This window comes from Beta vulgaris, chromosome 8 (assembly GCF_026745355.1).
Source record: "Beta vulgaris subsp. vulgaris cultivar EL10 chromosome 8, EL10.2, whole genome shotgun sequence".
In the NCBI taxonomy this organism is placed as follows: Eukaryota; Viridiplantae; Streptophyta; class Magnoliopsida; order Caryophyllales; family Amaranthaceae; genus Beta; species Beta vulgaris.
Window position 1 is genome coordinate 10,848,151 of NC_079209.1, and position 17,589 is coordinate 10,865,739.

At 33.0% G+C, this 17,589-nt stretch overlaps 1 protein-coding gene across 3 annotated transcripts; it reads left to right on the forward strand.

The window, feature by feature from the left end:
* Positions 1-7,361: 7,361 nt before the first annotated feature.
* On the forward strand, positions 7,362-17,295 carry LOC104882854 (hypothetical protein). 3 transcript variants are annotated; one of them, XM_057391636.1, is made up of 8 exons: positions 7,362-7,963; positions 12,557-12,724; positions 12,815-13,402; positions 14,462-14,707; positions 14,871-14,882; positions 15,531-15,674; positions 15,833-15,877; positions 16,899-17,295. In XM_057391636.1, exons 2-8 carry the CDS (start codon positions 12,631-12,633, stop codon positions 16,964-16,966), a joined length of 1,197 nt encoding a protein of 398 aa, XP_057247619.1. In that variant the 5' UTR covers positions 7,362-7,963; positions 12,557-12,630; the 3' UTR covers positions 16,967-17,295. The 3 variants fall into 3 exon arrangements, with proteins under 3 accessions (XP_057247619.1, XP_048490178.1, XP_010665573.1); XM_010667271.4 differs by lacking the exon at positions 7,362-7,963 and adding an exon at positions 10,714-11,416; XM_048634221.2 differs by lacking the exons at positions 7,362-7,963; positions 15,833-15,877; positions 16,899-17,295 and adding an exon at positions 10,708-11,416 and having other exon boundaries at positions 14,871-14,908; positions 15,531-15,613.
* The last annotated feature ends 294 nt before the right edge of the window (positions 17,296-17,589 follow it).

Here is a 17,589-nt window from a genome sequence, read left to right on the forward strand (position 1 = left end):
TTTATTTGAAAGGGCAAGCTGATCCTTGGTGGAAAACCGCCAAGGACCTGCAAAGTCAACCTGGGTTCGGATGGGAAAAACTGAAGGAGATTATGAGAAACCAATTCTACCCTCAATCTCTACAGCTCCAGATGGAATCTGAGTTCATGCAGCTGAAGCAAAGGAACATGTCCGTCCTGGAATATGCTGTGAATTTTAACGAGCTAGCTCGATTTACTCCCGACCTGGTAACCACAGATCGTCAGAGAATGAACCGTTTTGAAGGTGGTTTGAACTTGCAACTTCAAGAAAAGCTTGTTGCACACATGAGTCAGTCCTACCAACAATTGTACGATAGAGCTATCAACGTCAAGCGAAAAATGAAGCTTCGAAAAGAGGTATACGAAAATGGTAAAAGAAAAGAAAACTCGAGGATGGTCAATCAAGAAACGACTCCAACTAGAGGCTAAACATGGGATTCTCGGAGAACAACCCCATTAAGTGACACAAGTTAGTGTCTTTAACCCCCACATCGAAATCCTTACTGTTATAGTGCAAAAGCAAACAAACAGAAACCATCCTAACCAAATCAACAACACCAACAAATTTCGAACATACATAAGCATAGTACATTTGAATGAAAGGAAAGAAATTCAAAATTTTGTTGTGATTAACCAAAGAATACTTTCATAAAAAACGAAACAAATAAACCCTAAAATGCACAAAATCCCTAACTGAAAAAATTCCGAAAGCAACAATTATCAACGAAAAGTACTTGAAACGAAAAGTAGGAGCCTCGTAAATTTGAACTTCATTCCAAGTTTTGCAACTCAGCATATCCGCATTTTTTCTTGGCAATTGCGCACAAACCAGTGTGTAGATTTGTCAAAATGGTTTAGAAATTTTAGGTTTTTATGGATGCCTAAGCTCTAGTAAAACAGAGGGTTAGAGAAGTTGAGAATTAATGGGCGTGGTTTTCTTGGCAAACTGTTAAATTACTCCAACCCCAAACATAACCATAATGGCGCCCAAACTTAATGGCAAACTTGTATTAAAGCACTAACTGCGACTCAACGTCTATTAACAAAAAGAGCAATAAACACTATTGTACGGTTGGTGGGGTATATGGTGAATTTCAAAAGTTGAAAGGGTGGTGCAAAAAAAAATTGTTAGGAATATATGGTGAAAAAACCATAATTTTAATATTTTGTCATGGATTATGACCAAAAATGATGGATAATTAGTAAAAGGAGATCCTACAAGACTAGATGAAACATCCTAATCACATTAACAGCTAATTACTTACGCAGTTTCTACTATTTGACTATTGATCCAAGTGCCCTTCACATCCTCGCACCAAGGTTACTCGTCAAATATATAAGACTAATTGCGCATTGTTGATACTCTTCCATGACGAGTTAATTAGTAGGTGAACTCTCTTATCATTGCACTTAGACATGTATTAAACCAACATAAAAGATAGGCTCATCCCTCAATGTTACCTTCACTTGAAAAATTTTCATTAATAACTGTTTTATCAGGTGATAATATAACTCTCTCACAATCTTCGAAAAATAGAGGGATCCGGAAATTAATTAAAAATAATAATATCAACATAGTTTTTTTAAAAAATGGAAATCGTGAATCATATTATTAAGACATATCAATTTCCGACAAGGCTAAAGCACCTTATGGAAAAGAGTAAACAAAAACTTATTGGTAACCACTAAGAAAACAACATTTATTAACTACAAAATGATCCATCGTATTTCCTCTTCTTTTAACATGTGAAATAAACAATGAAAGAAAATTTTCTCCTAATATATTGATGTCTCCAGAGTTGTGCGTGTGGCGCATAGTTTTTTTTTATCTTCTTGTTTCGTTTTCATTTTCCTTTATCTATAAATACCTCGTTGCTTCAAACGGTGTTTTACAATGCTTTCCTACGACTGCTACACATACTCTCCTATACTCAAACTCATTATCAAACATATTTAAATATATTCAAACACATTTAAACTCATTCATCACTTCGAATTTCTTATTTCAACATTCAAGATTTCTCATCCTGCAGATTGTAATACAAGACCCATGCGACAAAGGTATAATTCTTGAGGGTCAATTCCACTTTAATTCTTTTAGTTGCAATAACTTTCATTTTTAAGTGCTTATGCAATATTTTCTTTATTAGTAAATGTTTTGGGGTAATTTGATCATTTTATCCTCACATTAGCTAACCCACATACAAAAGCATGGACAATTGGGTCAAAGGTTACTTTCCCTCCTCTTTCCTTAATATTTGTGCAAAAAAGCATTTGTTGCTTGCAATTAGAAAAATAGAGTTATTTCGTCTGTATTTTTATATTATAACCACTTAATTACTTGACATTATTCACATGTAGATAGAATTTCTTAAATAATTCCCAATTTATAAGAAAAAACATGATCACGTATGGCCTTATTTATTCATTTTAATGGTCCCCTTATTACCCCCAATAACCACTTAGTTAAACTTCTCTCTTACAGAACTTCACTCAAAGTCCCCTTACCCCAATAACCAAAGTACAATTGATCAATAATGACTTAGTGGAACTAGAGTAAGATGGTGAAGAACAAATGACTTTTATGAGAGAATGAAGGCACTAACACTTTGTTTAGTTAAACTCACTAAATCACTTAGTCAGACACAAATTGAAACTTAATTAGACAATAGTATTTATTGTGGTAATAACTTAGAACGTGTGATTAAAACATGTGTTAGTGATAAAACCATTATCCCATGATGTTCCTTACCCGGAGGAACACTTTCCTCCTTAAACCCATGATCTCCATGATCACTATTAAACATGGGAGATAAACATGGACTGCTTCCTTAATTTTAGCAACCACTTAAAGCAGTAATTCTAAAACTTGATTTAATTAAAAAAATATTTTAATTAAAAAAATATTTTAATTAATAAAACCAAAATAAAATCCTTTTACCAAAAACATTATCTTCAAAATAGTTTCCATAAAACCGAAAAGGATATTTATTTTCTTTACAAAAATAAAATAATTTCCTTAAAAATATTTTCCTTAAAATCATATTTTTACTTAAATAAAATGATTACCTAGAATCTAGGCATAAAGTACTTAATAGGCATAATTAAACTGTTGTACTGCTTCATCCTAATTCTAGTTCCTTTTAATAGTTAGTTCCTTTAGCTTCTTATGACATTGCCCATTCGTTTGTTCCTTACAAAAGAACAAACGCTCATTCTCATTTTAAATTACCACAGTTCCTTACCATTCTTACTCGTTCCTTTACATTGAAACTGGAAACAAAAAGCCTCGCTTTGATCTTCTTGCTCCAATGCTTCTCCAGTATCAAATCTTTGAACATCTTCACTTAGTCTTCAATGTTCAAACTTGATTTCTTCTTTGACTTAGTATTCTCTTTGTTCCTTTCATTGATACCTTGAAATTCATTCACTTAAACGACTTGTCAGTCCAATACTTAGTTTGCATCTTTGTTCCTTTGTCATCTTCAAAACTAGGTTCAACAACCACTATTCACAATCACTCATATAACTAGCTTTTGTGTTTCATATATATGAAAAAATATAGTCATAAGATATGTTGTTGGATTCATCTCAATGTGTAGTTTATTAATATCTAATTTTTATAATTTTTAGTAAAACATAACTACATATAGTAATAGTGTAAATTATGCATTGGTAAGCGTGAAACAAAAAGTATTGCAATTAAATTGGAGTGGAAAGCAACTCAATTATACTTACTATTTGTGCGCTGGCAAAAGCGGACATTGCACGACAACATGAAGTGAACAGGATACGAAAAAATGGGTTAGTGTTGAGGATCCCCGACCCGGTAATTAAATGGGTCAACACAACACATCTTATTAAATGGGTCTTCTTAGTGTTGAGGTTTCCAACACAAAGATGACACGCTTAAATCCTTTTTATTGAATTTCTAAACAAAATTCGGGTTTTTATATAGAATACATATTAGTTTAAAATTGATAACTAGTTTAACATGACAAGAACCATATACGAAAAACGAGGGATATTGTTGAGAATATCAACACGTTTAATTAAACAAGTCGACACGACACGACACTACACTACATGACACTACACATGTGAGTTAGAAAACAGTTATCTCACATTAAAAATTAGAGAGAATGATTAACATATAGATTGTGTGTTACTCCACCTATCACCAATTGATTTTAGGATGGAACCCTGCAAACCTTGTATGAGGTAAAACTTAAAGGTGGCAAGCGGGTAATACGGGTCGGGTCATTTCAGGTCGGGTCATATTCGGGTCAACTTTGTATTCAGGCCGGTCGAATGCGGTTTGATGAGTCGAGCAAACATCATGTTGGTTCCATTCGGTCCTTGTCGGTTTGTTTCGGGCAAATGACAACTTTCTTCTCTAGCAAATAAATCAGACACATAAATTAATGTTTGTGAAAAATGTATCCTTATTTTTCCGGGTCGATTCAGGTCATTATTTTCATCAGGTCGCTTCGGGTGGGGTAGATTCAGGTTGGTTTATTTCGAGTTTCGATTACTTCGGGTGAAATCGGGTCTCGGTTCGGATATTCATGTTAGGTCAACGGGAACGAGTTTATTTTGCCATCTATAGTCAAAATCTCCTCCACTTTGGGCTTATTTTAGGTTCAATGAAGTTTATCATCAACCCATTTATATTTGACATTAACACAATATAGACACAAACTTTTGCCAACTCTACTCGTGTGCCATTCATTTCTATTTGTTGACTAGAACATAATTTTAAATTTAACTATAACATAGTAATAATAACAACTATTATTAAATTATGACATACAAAATGGATAAAAAGTAGGAAAAATATTTTAATTCATATAAACTGCAAAGATAATTATCGAACCATAACTAATTTCTATTAATATGATCCAAAACAACTAAATAACGTAACAAAGGATAATTCTATAGATATGCGTGTATGCGTAATCTCCCATTTTCAAACCAAAGATTAGATCATACAACCAAGAAAAGGACAATTTAGTTTTACATTAATTTGATTGTATGAAAGGAATATATTCAAGTAGTATGTCAAACGCAAATCCAGCTACTTTAATAGGTTTTCCAGGCAAAGTCGCAAAGACACACCATATGACTATGTTTACTATTACTAATTAAAGCATGAAGGGAAAAAATCAGAAATGGGGGATCTTTGTATAAGATTCTTTCATCTGTAATGTTCCCACTTCCTATTTTATAAATGGAAGACCAAAGACGATAATACTAGACTTAGTGAGTATTATATTCATCTTAACGGTTTCGAGGCACATGAAATATCTCACTGATTATCATGTAAAACAAAATCTATGAACAGCAGCGGATAAACTAATGGTATTGATATCGCCTTCAATTCAGAAGTTGGGATCAACAATATTGTATATTTAAGGTCATATTTTGCGCATTTCTCATTTTATGCTCATTTCAAACTCTATAAATTGAATTAGCAATAAGCAAAGAAATAGTCTTAATTATATAATGTACTTGGGTGCGTAGTGTAAATTGCACATTTAAAATACCAATGTAAATTTTTTCGCAGAATTATAATAGAATTTATAATCATTATCACCATTTATTATCTCATACACAAAAAGATTATTCATGTTACAGGTAAACACATTCAAAAAAAATTGAAACGTCAAGCCAATCTCTATTATATAAGTCAAGGGAGGAGGTGTGTTGTCCTCTTTTGAAGTGACTAGAATACCCTCTAATAATTTAAAACAATGTTTTTCTAATGAGAAATCAATGAAACTTGCGATATGAGTAGGTCAAAAATAGAATATGCAATACCATTGATAACTTGACAAACTAGATTAACACAATCAATTCAAGAAATCAATTAGAATCTTTAACCATAAATAGATTTGCAATATATCGTGATAATATAATATTTCAAATTTACAAATTTCAAACAATATAGTTTATTAATATTTATAATTGTTAAAGAACTATACTAAAGTCGTAAGAAGAAATTTGTTAAATCATCTACCAAATTTTTCAGTGACAGTATTAAATAATTAAAAATCATTCACCTTTAATTTAAAAAGATAATAACATCTACAAAAGAACCTCAATAATTTACATCACTATCAAAATAATTTTAGATAAAGAACGTGTCCATTCATATATACCTACCTAAAATTGTCACGCACGCATCGCGTGCATATGCAACTAGTAAGTATATATGTTAATTCTTATCCACACCCAATATAAATCCAAATTACACACTCGATTGGTTGTTTTAAACCAAATCAAATAAACATAAGTTTGTCTAAAAATTGATATGACTAATATTTAATTACTTTTTCATAATCAATAGATCACTCAGAATCAATTTTCGATTGATAATTTTCTATGACGATTTATGTTAACTGGCTCAAGTTACTTCAGGACTAGAGATTTGTTGTTTTTATTGTAATACACCACCTGAAACCGAATTAACTACCTTATTACCAAAATATGGCTCAGGTCGAACCTAATCTTGAAATTACCCACTCAAATGAAATAAGCTATGTTTTACTGTCAAGAGATAAGTATCTTTATCCTACGTATCTATAAAAATAAACAATAAAGAATACAAAAGTAGTTGCTAGTTTAGAAGTAGTTAAGTAGGAGTAATCCTTAAGCATTGTGGACTTGTGGTATATGAGAGTGTGCAAGGAGCCCAATAGTATATGGTCCCAAAATTATAAACGTCCTAAAATAAATTATTTTAAACAAAATTCACTTTATATTTAAAAAATTCACCCTTGTTTTCCATCTCTAATAAAATTTTCTTAATAATCAATTCTTAAATTTTTAATTTTTCATTTTTAATACAATTTTCCGTTATTATTTTTTATAAATTCAAACATAATCTTTATCTTAAAAGAGGATCCCAAAATTTTCAAAACGACCTGCAATGTAAAGCGCAGTTATTACTTATAGTTATTGCCAACTACCATGTACAAAGTAGCAAACCATCTAGAATTTTCTGTCGACGATGACTTTGCACCACTTCAAAAACATGTTACATGACCAATTCTCTTTTATATTAATTAGTTAAACGCCCGCCCAACCCCCTGAAAAATAAAAGTAAAATAAAAAAACGGATTTGTTCAACTTAAATCCACGGCCACAACACGGAGACTGTTGACTAGTCAGCCAACCAAATCCAGCATAGCAGTAACTGCGTTTGCGATCGTGCCACGTACCCCTCCACATCACCTCCCTTTTTCTCCAATTTTTTTTGGCCTTTAATAATTTTTGTGGTAAGCAAAATTTGTACTTTCTTAGAACATGCAACCTTATATCTAGTGACCTTTGCTATATAAATCCTCCTCATACCTACATTTCTTGATCTCTTCTCTCATTTCTCTCATATATTAAACTTTTTCGAGTATTTCAGTTACTAAATTCCGACTAATCCAATTGTTGTCAAAAAAATTTTACTATTCATATTCAAAACTTTTCATATTATCTGTATTTAAAGTCTACTAGACTTCGACTAATAATCAAGCTGATACAATAAGTTTAGCTACTAAATTCCGACTAATTTGAATTCGAGCCGAGCATTTAGACACAAGGCTACCACACATTTTGGAATGGGAAATTATTGTTGTGTAGTCCATGGTTCATCAACGGTGGAGGTATGTACGGACGATGATGAATGGGGTCCCATTGTTACATCAAAGTCCATGGAGAGGGAAGTGCTCCTAGGTGGTTGTGGGGAATCATCCTCTGCGATAGAGCCTACGATGAATCAAGTGAGGATAAGGATTTCAAAGAAAGAGTTAGAGGAATTCCTTAAAAGTGGAAACAAGATGAAGAAAATGAAGGCACATCAAGTTTTACAAGATCTAATTGATAAAAGTGATCATTTTGAGATCCATAATCAACGGTCATGGTTACCCGCCCTTCAAAGCATACCTGAGGTGAATTGATAGATGATCATCATTATTTTGTCCATTTTTTTTTGTGTAAATTATTTTGTCCAAGTTGAATGTATTATTGTGTATATATGCATGTACTTATTACGTACATGGACTATATGTTAATGTAAAGTAATGAAGGAGGAAAGATTAAACTCCAAGGGTTTGATTTTTTCTTGATCTTTTTCTTTAGTTATACTTCATGTTCCCTCTTATATTATTATGGGACGTGATATACAAGTTTGGATTAGAGTACTAAACTATCTTATAATAGATTAATTATATGTAAATCAATCACTAGATTAGTATTTTGTGGTACGGTATAATCAAATTTGTGTAGTTCTTGCTATCTAATGTCTTAATTTCAAAATATAACATCACAAACGTTTTCGAAAAGTGGATCACAAGAATCATTGTTTGTTTGCATTAGAGTGAGTAATTTATACACGTTGTTGTTCCTTCTATAAAACATTGTCTTAATATATTCCTTTCATACTTTGAAAAATATTTTTGATCATTATTATCTTTAATTATATATTATAAAATTATAAAATTTTACAACTTAAAATATACATGGAAACAACCAACAATATTTTACATGATAATATAAGTATATAACTATCATCTTCAAATGGCTAGTGTTGCCATAAGTAAGGATTGATGTTAATCTTTTGAAAATAATGATATAATAATTATTGGAACAAATTAAGTTAGTAAAATAATGACATAAAGTACCATGTTATAAGCCAGCAAATCACACATTGTGCGGTAGTCAAATGCTTAACCTATAATTTTGGTTTTGAGATGATCCGATCTAATTAACTTGACGCCATGAAATTTATTTAGGGGAGCTTGCGCTTCATAAACTAAATATCAAGTCATCCAAAGCTAAAAAGTCATTAAAACCTTAAAGCTTAATAAAAGAAAAAAAAAAGAATATATTATTAGTTGTATAAGTTATCGAATAATCCATACACTTTTTCCTTTCTAAAATCCATCAAGTCCATAATGATATCCTTACCAATTTATTTAAGTCGATTAGTTGGGCAGTGGTCAACATAAGGCTCCCATATGATCCATTTAATGCTTTTGAGAAAAAGAGAGCTCAATTCAAGTGGTGTGTTAAATTAAGTCACGGGCTACAAATTTGAAGACCAGCCACTTTTACATTACTAGGCTACTCGATAAGTTTTCCCCTATGGCCCAACACCAAGGGCCCAAGCCATAACTTATGTGAGATTAGTGTATTTTACGAGAGTGTAATAAATACATACTGAAGTAGGGTGAAAAGGTGAGAAGAACTTAAGAATAGACTAAAATCTAGATGATTAGAACTTGAGATATGAGTCAATTGTGTTGTTTAATTTCTTGTGATGTGTTTGAGAATCAAATCTTAATGAGAAAATGAAAAGAATTGCATAAGTCTTAACATGTTTGATAAAAAAATTTAAGTCTTAATTTCTTTGAATATTGGAAAGTGGTAAATATATATTTTTCGCATCAAAGTGTTTCTCAGGCAAGTGAAATGTAGTAGTATGAACAAGGAAATCAAAGACAAAGTTTTTGGTCAATTTTGGGCGGGGAGGGTATATGATTTTCGTATATTTTGGAATATTTAGCGTTTTACTTGTCTTATAAAAAAAAGATATTAATAAGTGAACAAATATTCAAGCCTTCAAGACTCCTTGTATGACTCATACTTTAATCTTAATTAGGTCAAAGAGATACTCTCAATCCTATTTATATATGTGGACGATGTATGATTGACTAAGTTATACTTCATCCGTTCCATGATAAGTGAAACACTTTTATAAAAAAACTCTCACATAAATGAGAGAAGTGTTTCACTTATTATGGAACGAAGGAAGTATAAATCTTTGTATTCTTGTTCTTCTCCTCTTCACTTTAATATTTCTTTGTTGACTCTATTTCATACAAATTAAACACAATTAAACAGTTTAGTTAATAACAGTAATATAGAGGAAGATTTTATAATGTAAAGTGAGCATATATGTGAAAATATTTAGAATATGTCTTACTTGTTTGTTTCTTTTAGTTTTTTTTAGTACAACAACAAGAAGTCAATAACAATGTCAAATTATTAATCCCAATTTTGGTCAAGATACTATTGAAAAAGTTATGGAAAAAGTTATGAAAGATGATGTAAATGAAAATTGGGTAATTCTCCATTTTCAAAAGATTCTTATAGTAACAAGTGGGGATTGAAAACCCAAACACTCAAAAATTCTATATTATGGATCATATTCATTTATTCTCTACTTTTCTATATATTCTATGTCCTCAAAATTTCCACTTTGAAATAGTTCTCTTTAGCTATTTTTCTTTATAACTTCATATTTTTAAAACTATCACCTAAATAAATAGATTATTTAAAGTGTTGTATAAACAATTTAATCAATCGTATGATATATATCGGAATCTTGTCGAATTCAGGCCATTTATAATCACATATCTTATGATAATATACTATATGTATATCTTAATTACGATTGTGTTAATCAAATTATGTAAACTTGTAATATATTTTTATGACTTATTAAAAATCAATGAGCATGAATTGATGATCATTCACTTTTTTAACAACTACCCACCTTTTATAGGTGGTAACTTATTAAAGTTTATCTGAACTTAATTTTTTAAAATAAATACAAAAATTACTTCTAATTTTAATTATGGTGTGATTGATATTATTATATTAAAAATGTCAACTCTATAAATTATAGTAATAGCTTTATTATATTTTTTGGTGTCAATTATAATAACTTTATGAGTACATTAATTAATGATCTAAGAAAAACATCCCCAAACATGGATCTATAATCTATTCTATCACTTACTCATAGAAGAAAAAGAAAAATACAAAAACTATCACTTGAAAGAGGGGCAGGCAATTAATGGCAGCATTTAATGAGACAATGGTTTTGTATATGAGTTAGCGCACCTCATTATTTCACCCTCTAGTCTGTAGTCTCTACCTTCTCTTTCTCTCTCTTTCCTGCCTTTTTCCTGTGATTTTGAGTATAAAAAATTTATGTAAAATTGGAAATTTGAGGTCCCCAATTTTCTTCCAGCATGAAACAGCTAAGCTAAATTTTGCTGAAATTTCAGTTACCCCACTTTCATTGTGTTGTGTACTCTCCATCTGCTAAAACCCTTCTCTTCCTGTAAAACTCATTCATGGCTTCTCTTTCTCTCTCTTAGTTCAATTGTTTCACACTTTAATTTAGGGGAAGAACTTCAATTCAATCCCTATTTGACAGTAACTTTCTTTGAAAAAAACTCTTTTTAATGCTTTGGGTACCTCTCAATTCCTGTTATTTTGCTCCTTTTGGCATCTTTCTTGTGTTTTTAGCAGTTGTTGGGCAGGAATGAGAGGAGGGTTCTCCACTAATCTCATCAAGTTTCAATTTTTAAGCTCAGTTCTACTATTATATTGTAAGTTTTTCTTGCAAATTTACTTAATTGTTAGCTTAATTGGGTTCTATCACTGCTTTATACTTGATTATTGCTATCTGGGTTTTCTTGATATTGACCTAGTTTTGAGTAAATTTGTTCTGATTTTACATTCTTGATATGTTCTTTTTATTGGGGTAAATGGGAGTTTTCACAAATTTGGTTACTTGGTGTATTATGTGGTTTGAAACTTCTAAATTGTGGTTTAGGTATATAATGTTCAAGATTAAAATTTTGTGTTGGTTAAGGAAGTGATTTTGTAGCTTTGGGAGTGTATGTTAGTACTCTCATATCAAGCCAGAAGTTTATTATATAGTTGCATTTGTTTTGGATATATATTTTGACAATTTTGTCTCCAAGTGAGCTTAAATATCATTCTGTTTTTTTAAACTAGTTTTTCTTGTCTTGTCTGTCTTGTTCTTTATGGAGTAACTTTTACTAGCATTCTTGGATTTGCTTGTGTTGTCTTTTCACATATGATATCTTTTTGGGTTAAAAACTTTAGTGGATATTGGGGCTCTCTTCTGGTGAGTACCATTTTGATTCAAGTTAGTCTGCCCTTTCTAAGCAGATGCTTTTGGAATACAATTCATGTGCCCAACTTAATGCATTTCATTGTAGGAAGTGAAAGCTAAGTTCTTTGAATTTGTTGGACTAATGAGTGGTTGCTGCAGTTTTTTATCCTTTATTATGTGTGTATAGTACATGTATAGTTCAATTTTTGATGAACTAAGCTTACATTAATTAAATATATAGTTTTGTAGAATATCTAAAGTTATTTTGGTAAAATTTGAAGTACATGAAAGAGTTACCACAGTTTTCTAATAGTTGAAGGGACACAAATCATCGCAGCTGTTATCAGGCAAATATTGCTGAATCGACTTTGGTTTGGATTGTGATCCTGTGCAAGCGTCAGTTTGAGTTTATTAGTAGAATGATAAATAATGCAGATCATGAATTCATAACTCCATCTTTAGCTAGATGCAATAATAACTTGAGTTGGAATACGAGAGTTGTATGGCTGTATACTGTACATGGGTTTTGCAACAACTTCCTTTAAAGAAATCGTGTAAGAGTATTTTGTATGAAGACTGTTCAAGCTTACGATTTCTTCCTGTACAGATGTCAGTGAATTATACAGCGCCCCTTTGAGTTATTTCGGAGATCCTGTTCCGGATGGAGGTGACTTCATTCCAATGTCACCAAAAGGGGCTCCTCAGCCTCTTATACCATTTTTAGCACCGTCCCCTTTGACTCCATTTACAAATAGTACCATTCCTAAATTATCAGGTAGTATACATTACCAGCCTTCCTTGATTTCTGAGTTAATTTGCTGACACTTTTCCACTGATGTTTTTCACTCTTTTCTGTTATTTGTAGGAGTATGTCCTTTTAACTTCACAGCTGCTGATAGTATATTGGGAATTACAGCAACCGATTGCTTTACTGCATTTGCTCCATACCTGGCTAATGTCGTATGTTGCCCCCAACTGCATGCCACCTTGGTTATTCTTATAGGTCAGTCCAGCAAAGATACTATGTTGCTTGCCCTGAATGAAACACTTTCAAAGCAATGCCTGTCTGACGTTAATCAAGTATTGGCGAGTCAGGGTGCAAATGACAATCTTCAAGAGATATGCAAAGTTCGAGCATCCAATCTAACTGAAGGTTCTTGTCCTGTCAAAGATGTTAGTGAATTTGAGACAACTGTGGACACTTCTAAGCTTCTGACCTATTGTCAGAAGATTGATCTAGTCAGTGAATGCTGCTCTCAAACTTGTCAGAACGCTGTATCAGAAGCTGCTAGAAATATCAGCTCAAAGCTAGGTGATCTCACTGATGTTCCTCAGCTTTCAGATATTGTTGAAGATTGTCAAAGTATTGTTTTACGGTGGCTGGCTAGTAAACTTAATCCTTCCCGTGCAAAGGAAGTTATGAGAGGGTTGTCAAATTGCAATATCAACAAAGGTAAGCCCTTAACCAATTAATCTGCAGCTCTTTTTCTTTGTACTTTGACAGACCTCCAGGAGCAACTTTCCCTGCAAGTTCTAGTACTAAAACTTTATTTTTTCATAAGCTATGTGTTTAGACAGTTGGACTCAGGTACTCGTGTTGTGTCTAGCACAGGTACTTGTCCTTGTGCCTAATCGCATGAAATAGAGTGTCAAAGTGTCCATGACCATTCGGGAGTGTCGCATCCAACACGTGGGTAAAATGACAGAGTCCGAGTAACATAGGTCATAAGTCATAGCTGTAGGTTTCTGGAATGACTCGCTGCATTCTACTGCAAGATAATGTATTAGAGAATGATACCTTATTATCCTGTAAATGAAAAGGCAATTAGGAAATATTTGGTTACTGTTACGAAATGTCAGCCATCCAGGATTTTGTGTTTACTGCCTGGGAACATGAATGTCTGCAGAAAGTTGTATTGTGCTTGCTAGGGCAGTTTAAGAGACTAAAGATCAGAATAACTTTTGTTTGCAAGGGCTAAAGACTTTTAATAGCAGATCATCTGAATTTTTTATCTGGATTTGAATGCACCTTGGTTCCAAGGGGCTGCAGCAGGACTCTAATATGTGAGCTGGGAGTCTGGGATCACTAGTAGCAGTAATATCATTCACCAAGTTCGTACTGGGAAATTTGGAGAATACATAGGTAGAGAAGAAACATTCACTGTTGGCAATGAATCAAATCCTGGTGGAATGGTCTCCTCGTTTGATTTCTTCGTACAGTTATTAGGTGACTTAATTCATAAATCTCAAATTCTATCAAGAAACAATGAAAAAGAATTGATCTTGTAATTGCCCACATCGATGGGACTATGTAAATTGGTTGCTTGATGCTTATAGGAAATTCAACATTTATTTAAACTTTTAAGATGCGCATGGTTTATGAATCTGATTGAGTCAAATTAAACTTACTATAGTAGTAACTTGCTTAAATCCATCTCTTTTAATTGTTTGTTGCAAATACGAAGTACCTTGGTTGAGTTCAATGACCCTGTGCAATATTTTCTCTTCTCAGTGTGCCCTTTAGCTTTCCCTGACACGAGACATGTATCAAAGAAGTGTGCAAATCTAATAAACAACCACACAGTATGTTGTAGTGCCATAGAGAACTACATGAGTCACTTGCAGAATCAGAGCTTCATCACCAACTTGCAAGCACTCAATTGTGCTGCTTCACTTGGAATGAAGCTGCAAAGAGAGAATGTTACCACAAATGTTTACAATCTTTGCCACGTGAGCCTCAAACAATTCTCAGTCCAAGGTAGTTTGTGCTTGCTTTCCTAGTTCCAAGTTCTAGTGTATACAAATCATCAAGTTGCCCAGACCCATATCGATAACAAAGCTAATCTTTATCTCTTCTCTCTTTGGGTTTTTGGTTCGTCATTTGGCTTTGTTGCACCAACTTTATGTGGCAATTCCACCAGCTGGAACACAAGGTAAATGCTGAACTGGTTGATTATATGTATGTGTAGAAAATAGAGATGGTCCTTTACAAGTTAGCGTGGTTACTTTCTTTTATTACCTTTGTTACATTTGTTGAACTATTTTCGCCTGGATGTGGAACTTCTGATTGTCTGGTTGAGTAGAAAATAATTTTCCAAAGACAAAGAGTATGTACTTTTGCAAATAAATGAACCCCAGCCTCTCAATCCCTTTTGACACCGAAAATGCAACTTTTTTGTTGCTTTATTGTGTGGATTCCAAAATGGGGGCAGAAAAGTTATTCTGTTTCCAAGTAAGATAATTGAAAATGCTTTACACCTAAAGATTTTGGTAGCAATTCTCAACAGACATTTTTTTTTTGAAAGGGTACTGAACACTGAACAGACATCTAATCTTTATGATGGAGGGTTTCTTTGTAACTTGAATATATATGCTTCCCTCTATTTATCTATATTTCTAGTGTATGTACTACTGAAGCTTGAAATTGAAGTACTTTTGAGCATCGATAAATCCAATAATCTAACAAGTAACAACATGAAATGTATATAATCGTGTAATGTGTACAATATGATTGGACCTGCGAGTTCATCTATCCCCACCAAGAAGTGAGTTTCACTTTTTTTTTGATGTGTTTGTTTCAGAATCTGGATGTCTTCTACAGAGCTTGCCTTCGGATGTTACATTTGACAAGACATCAGGGATAACTTTCCTCTGTGATCTGAATGACAACATCCCGGCTCCATGGCCCTCTGCACTTCAGTTGCCAGCTTCTTCTTGCAACAAAAGTATATGCCTTCACTACCATGCTCTTCGATTATGTTATGCTGATTATAATTCTATTATCTTCTCTATACAAGGATTTTTACTTTTTTTTTCTAAAAAAGTGTCTGGTTTGGTCATCACCAATTAGCTTCTCATGTTCATAAACTGGTTTGTACTGCAGCTGTAAACATTCCTGCACTTCCTGCAGCAGCTTCTGGGGAAATTGGTGAGTCTTCCATCTCAGTCATTAGTTCTTCAATATCAATGATGTGTGTGGAATTTACATGATAAAATTACAAGGTTCCCTTTCTATGTTAAGTCCCTTTATATGGAATTTGCTTAGTAGGGTGGAAGTATTATTCTTAAGAAAGTACTGGGAGTTTCCTTATTTTGTACCGGTCTACAAGAAGATTGATATAGATGTGTATGTCAACATCAGACCTGGTTCGTTTCATGGCGCTGTCTGTGTCCTGTTAAATCGAATTCTTTGGATGTCATATTGTATAAAGCGATTACAAAAATCTGGTGAATATACTTATTCTTGGAGTTTCTGAATAGCATATAGTGTAGGAAGTTGGGACTCGTGAGAGTAGGAATATGTTGAGAGCACCCACCTTGTAGAGTTTCCAATGCATTTAGATCAGCGGCGTTTCCGATTACTCGATTTACGCCAAAAAGCGCATGACCTGATCTCGACCCAAATCCAAGTTAAACTGACCCAAACTAACCCGAACCAAAAATTGATATGACGAATATTTGATTGGATTGTTGTAATAAACTAATTTGCAATAGTCGATGCCAAATTCATCACCCTAATGTCACCCGAGCCAAATTGCTCAAAACTGAAACCGATTCATAAGGACCTGTTTTCCGCCTATAATTGTGTTTAGTCTAGGAGGTTAAGTTGTATGCAGCCTTACCTCTTTAGAGTCTAACACTTCAGATGGATAGAGAAAAACGAGGGCTGTCCAATTCATATCAGTTGTGAAATCTACTTTTACGCACGTCAGGGACATCTTGGGGATGAAGGAAATAATAGGGGGTGGTTTTGGGAATTTGTGGAGAAAGGTAGATAGAGTGGTGAATAACTTCTGTTCGTAACCGATATGAACCTGAATTCACTTGTAAAGAAATAGGTCAGAAGAACCTAGTCAGATATCAATAGTAATAATCGATCCGTAACACCAATGCGGCAATACCAATCTTCTGTGCAAGTGTACAGTGTTTGATTCATGTACATGTTTCAGGACGGCATATCAAGCATCATAGGAATTACTTGCTAATGGTGCTCTCATTCGTACTAGTTCTTTATTGAGCTTGTCTTGGCTCCAAAGGAAAGCATAGTTGTTTGTACATCGAAGAAAAGTGCAGATAAAATTTGAAGAAAATACAGTTCATCCGGGAGCAAGTTATACGTGATGTTCGTTCGAATATCCTCTCGAGTATACCCAGTAACAGTACTGGGTTGATTAAATGTTCATTTCTAGTTGTTTGTGATAGCGATATTCTTCAAAAGATTTTGTATAGGAAGTCTCAGAAATACATGAAATTATTTGTGTTGTAAACAATCGTAATACTTCTATTGAATAGTGTAACTCACCTGTATATTTGGTATGTCTGAAAAGGGTATGTTCAGTTCTTTCATTCCCATAGCTTAAGCGAAAGAGTAATCTATACAAATATATTAAAAGGTATAAACAAGAAATTGTGCCATGTGACACTCTACTAAAGTTTTAGAAATTGCATAATATAGGATTTGATCTTGAGAGCTCACGTACATATACTAAAGTTTTTTTTTTTTTTGAGGGGAAATATATACTAAAGTTTTAACCACTAGGCTATGTTGTATTTAGTGTTATTATTATAAAGTCTTATTTTTTTCTTACAAGGGGCATAGCTCGGGCCTACTAACTAGTTGTCGTTCTAATTGGAGTTTGA